This window comes from Syzygium oleosum, unplaced genomic scaffold (assembly GCF_021117445.2).
Source record: "Syzygium oleosum isolate NSW1041296 unplaced genomic scaffold, Sole_v2.1 Sole_v2.12, whole genome shotgun sequence".
In the NCBI taxonomy this organism is placed as follows: Eukaryota; Viridiplantae; Streptophyta; class Magnoliopsida; order Myrtales; family Myrtaceae; genus Syzygium; species Syzygium oleosum.
In genome coordinates, this window is record NW_026607496.1 from 4,390,639 (window position 1) to 4,395,913 (window position 5,275).

General features: G+C 41.0%; 1 protein-coding gene across 1 annotated transcript; it reads right to left on the minus strand.

The window, feature by feature from the left end:
• Positions 1-741: 741 nt before the first annotated feature.
• LOC115662277 (receptor-like protein 7) lies at positions 742-4,059 on the minus strand. Its single transcript, XM_056316701.1, has one exon. The coding sequence runs from the start codon at positions 4,057-4,059 to the stop codon at positions 901-903; it is 3,159 nt and encodes a 1,052-aa protein (XP_056172676.1). The 3' UTR covers positions 742-900.
• Between the last annotated feature and the right edge of the window lie 1,216 nt (positions 4,060-5,275).

Sequence of the window (5,275 nt, forward strand, 5' to 3'; positions counted from 1 at the left end):
GATAAAATTGGTTGGAATGACTAACTTGGCAAATCATCAAAAGGTTTAGGACTAAATTGGCCAAATTAAAAGGTTTATGATTGAATTGACATAATTGCAATAAGTTTAGGACTTTTTTGGTAATTTTTCCAGTGGAACACATTCTTTGATTAGCCTATCACATGATTCAAATCTAAACTCCCCAGTTACATTTCCACTGTTGAAATATTTAATAGCGATGTTGGCATTTTGAGCGGAGCTTCTATTATTGTTCCCAACTCAGCAACTTAGTTTCAGAAGCATATCTAGAGAAATCTTATCAGACCAATGAAATTTGTGACGTACTGGTATCATTTCTTGATAACACTTAGGCTGCTACTCTTAGTTTGTTTTTTAGACCATGTGCTACCACATGGAACTACTCCATGACAAAATTTATGGTACGACAAAGAGCATTATATTAAATGCAGGATTTAACAATTCTAGAGAACTTACTAAATGCTAGCGCCGGTGATTGAAATTAGCAGACTTTATTTCTTATACAACATGACTTTTGACTTGAAAGCAGCAGTAATCACTAATCAGACCATTGATGAAGTCAACGAGTCACCTGGGTACCAATTGCACACACCAAGCTTAAGAATTCCATGCACTTTGTTAGAGCTGGGAAGATGGCACCCTTGGTCCAGTTTGGCGCAGTACATATATGAAGAAATTTCATGTTATTCAAGCTTGAAGAATTGTCTTTATTCAGAGACTTTCCTAGCAATAGACATACAGGTCTTGAATTTCTTAAGTCCAATCATCTTCTACTAGATGCACATCCTCAGTTCTACTTCATAGACCATTGGCAGTTTATAATGGACAATCATGGAGAGGAAAAACTATCATCTTACTCCAATCAAGCATAATAACCAAAGTTCAGCAGACGTGATAACATTGCGAAAGTCTGAACAGCAAGTCATCCCAAAACTGAAAATACACACACCTCCATGGCTGGATGAATATTAGCGTACCGCAAAAACCCCAGAATCCAACAACAAATCCGAGCGGCATGCTCATGTAAAACGACTTCATGTCAATCCAGCCATTGTCCTCGCGTTGTTTGAACCTTTGAGTTGGAACAGCATCTGCTTCTTCAGGATTGGTTTTTATTGGGCAACTTTTGTCAAGTGGAAACCCGCATAGTCCTTCGTTACCTTCAAACGAACCTTCTGAAAATGTGAGAAACTGTTTGCGTGCTGGGATATTTCCGACAAGTTGATTATAGGAGAGGTTCAGGAATGAAAGGAAATTCAGATATGAAAGCTGCACCGGAATTCTCCCATTGAGGTAGTTCTGTGACAAGTCTAGGGACTCGAGCTGCTGTATTTTTCCTAATGAGGGGGGGATAGGACCTGAGAGCACATTGTGCGACAGGTTGAGAAAATAGAGTGCTCGGAGTTCTCCCAACACTTCTGGTATTGGACCCTCAAATCTATTGCTCGAGAAGTCGATCAAGGTGAAATCAGTTAGGATCTTCATTAGTTCTAGCTGCAGACCTTTAAAAGTAAGACTAACCGTGTCCTGATAATAGAGATTGCTCAACGAAAGAAACGGATATTCAAGATGCTCGAAGTGCAAATTGACCTTCATGGCCTCCCAAGACATCAGGAAATCTTCGGGAAGCATACCACTGAAATTGTTGAAAGCCAGGTCAACAATTTGAAGCAACTTCCATGTGTCATTATTGACTGGAAAACCAATTTGCCCGTGGAATTTGTTGGAATGCAGAACAAGGACTCTCAGGTTAGATATGTTCTTCAACTGGCACGGGAATACATCCTTAATCTGATTGTTTCCAATGTCTAGCACCTCTAACATGGAGCATTTTGCCAAAGAAATTGGGAGCTTTCCTGTCAAGAGATTACCATTAACATCCAAAGTCCTCAAGAGGCATGTGCCTGGGAATGTATGTGGGATTCCTCCAGTCAGGTTGTTATTCCTTATGTTCAACACCTTCAGATTCTCCAACATTAAGCACTGAGGGATGGTTCCCATCAAATGGTTGTTGGAAAGGTCAAGTACCTCAAGATTCCAGGCTTCGCAAATTGATTCTGGGACGGGGCCATAGAAATGATTGTTTGAGAGAGAGAAGAAAATTGTGGAACGCAAGTGTTTACCAATATCATTTTGAAGTACTGAACTGAAATTGTTACTCGAGAAATCCAGGTAGGCACCATTTGGTGGCAGAGGTAATGTTTTCCCCTGGAGCTTGTTTCTGTGGAGGTCAATAACAGCCAGACTAAAAGCGAGATTAGGTGAAGGTTCTCCCAATTTATCGAAGAAATTGAACGAAAGATTGACATAAGACAGATATTTACTCTCCCATATCCATTTTGGTATCTCTCCTTGAATGTGATTGTCGGAGAGGTCTAGATGGGCTAATGTGGGTTGATATTTTAAGAATCCAGGTAACAAACTCAGCTGACAGGAAGCCAGGTTTAAAGTGTAAAGAGTAGGGAAACCGAACAAAGCAGAAGTTGAAGCAGTAGCATTAATTGACAAACGATTGTGGGCAAGATCTAGATATGTGAGGTTCTTGAGCCGCTGAAACATATCAATGTGTAATGAGCCACTGAAATTATTAGAAGAAAGTGAGAGGCAGTTAAGTCCTTGAAGTTCAAAAACATATGCTGGTATGGGTCCATCTAAATTGTTACTGCTCAAATCAAGCACGGTTAGTTGATAGCAAGTGACATTTAGAAACCCACTCAGCTCACCAGAAAACTGATTGTTGGACATTTCTATGGTCTTGATTGAAGGAAGTTTAAAAAGAGACGGGGGAATGCTGCCCTCCAGTGAGTTGTACCGCAGATCTAGATTTACAAGGCTTAGAAGTTCTTCCCATCGGGTGCACTTAATCTCTCCTGTTAGAGCATTGCGGAATAGTATAATCTGTCTCAGAATCTTGGACTTACTGAACGAAGGAACTGAACCGGTAAGATTATTTAAAGACAAGTCCAAATAAGTCAGCTCTGACAGGTTCTCCATTGAGCTTGGGATTGATCCACTCAAATTGCAATTAAACAATTCTAATCTCGACAATTTTCTGAGATTACCGATTGAATCTGGAAGCCTCCCTGAAATATTCGTGTCACTCAGGAGCAGAGTCTCAAGAGAACTGTCCTCCGGAAAATTGGGCAAAGAAACATGAAGAAGTTGGTTCAATGATAGGTCAAGGGTCTGAAGTGTCTGCAGCTGAAAGATTTTACGAGGAAACTCTCCATACAACCCACAATAACTCATATGCAGAGCGGTTAGATTGGGGAATCTGGCGAGGAACTCAGGAACTGTGGTTGACAGGTTGTTGCCATTGAGTTGAATGAATGACAAATGATGAAGATTCACTAGGGAAAAGTCGACAGGACCAGAGAGAAAGCAATAAGACATGCTCAGCACCTGAAGTTTTTGCACTGAAGAGGACAATGCATTGCACCATTCACTTCCCTCGGAAGAAAGGTCAACGCCATCAAGATGTAACTGTATTACCTCCGTTAGGTTTCCGATCAAGGTCTTCAAATTGGGATTCTTGAGCTTTAGTGTATCAAGTCCAGAAAAATAAATAAGAGAAAGATCGAGAATACCTAACTTCCTCAAGCGCGCTAACTCTATTGGAATCTGGCCAGAGAATCCAGCATTGGACAAGTTCAGATAAACCAGGCCACTGAGGTTTGTGAAGCCAGACGGAATTGCAGAGGATTTGAAATCGTTGAAAGCCAGGTTTAGCTTTTGAAGATGCTTCAGTCTAAAGAGACTCGACGAACTGTTAATATTTGAAGAGATTGATTCGAAGCTCAAGTCTAGACCGATGACCTTTCCATCCTCGTTGCACGTCACACCATTCCAATGGCGAGCGTTCTGATTCCACGTAACCAGCTTAGAAGACACGGATGCATTGAACACAAGGGTATTTTTCAACTCAACGAGCAACAATTCTTGATCGCCGAGACATGGACTAGAAGCCAATACCAAAAAGATTCTGAAAAAATTGGTGCATATGAATGGCAAGAGAAGCCACAACAACTGCAAGGTTCTCATTGAGTGCAAACTTCAATACTCTTTTGCAGAGTTTGCGAGTGAACACATACAAGGAGGAGTTTTGTTTTTAATGGAAAGCAGATAAACATGAACCTCCTTGGATGGGATTTCAATGGAGCTGTGTTACTCTTTGGTCAAATTCTTATCACGTCGTATCATTATGTTGACTGGACTTGTGAATGCAAATTCGTCAAACCACTTGATTGAGCCAGTGGCGGCCTTCGGTGGTTCTTGACTGCTGACGAAGAAAAGCCAAGAAAGAAAAAACAAGAGCATCTCTTTCCCTCGGTCATCATTCCCCGCCTTTCTACAGTACAAGCTCCCCTCTAGAGAGCAGATATTCATATAGCCTCCAATTTATATCTACAAGGTTCATTGTAATCAGGACCTGATTTTCTGTTTAATGTTCACTATCGGGAAAATAAAGGAAATTAAAGGAGGAGCTCTCAGACTCGTTTTCCTGTTACATTTGGACTGATCTTCGCAAATTAAGTGATCCGTGTTTCTTGGTCTTTACTTTTGCATTCTTTCCCATATGTCAGATTTTACTCCTTTCAAACTAAGGTCAAGTCCTTACTGTGCCTATTGAATTTACTATTGATGGTCGAACAATTTTTCTGATTATCCTGTCTCAAGATTCAGAGCTAAGCTCCTGAGGTACATCATTGCTGCCTTTGAAATATATAATAAATATATTGAGATTTCGAGCAACGGTGCACTACTACTATTACTGTTCCAAGTTCGTCTGCACTATCATGAACCTCGTGAGGTTGCGAGATTCTTCAATGATCTCCCTAAGGATGTCAAGTTCGATATTGGCTCGAGCTTCTTGACCGAGTAATTCGGGCGAGTGGCCAGATACCATCGGAACAAATGGCGCATGAAATGGACAGGGATCGAGCACGAGTTCTTCGGCAACCCTTGGTCCGGCTACTACTGCTTTCATTCTCAATGTTTTTACCATCAGTAAGGCCTTCTGTTGAGGATAAAGGGCAAGCGAATCGGATAAAATAGTCGAAAGGAAGGAAAGGAAATTGGACATCGGATTTACGTGGTTCGGTCCAAATATTGGAACCTATGTCCACAGAGAGAGCAGCACGGAATTTCATTATAGAAACAAGCGATATAATAGAAACTACAATCACTCGAGCACTCATACACAGTCTCGGTATTTTCCAGCCCCCAATTACATCAAATAACTCACTCAGTGTTTAGC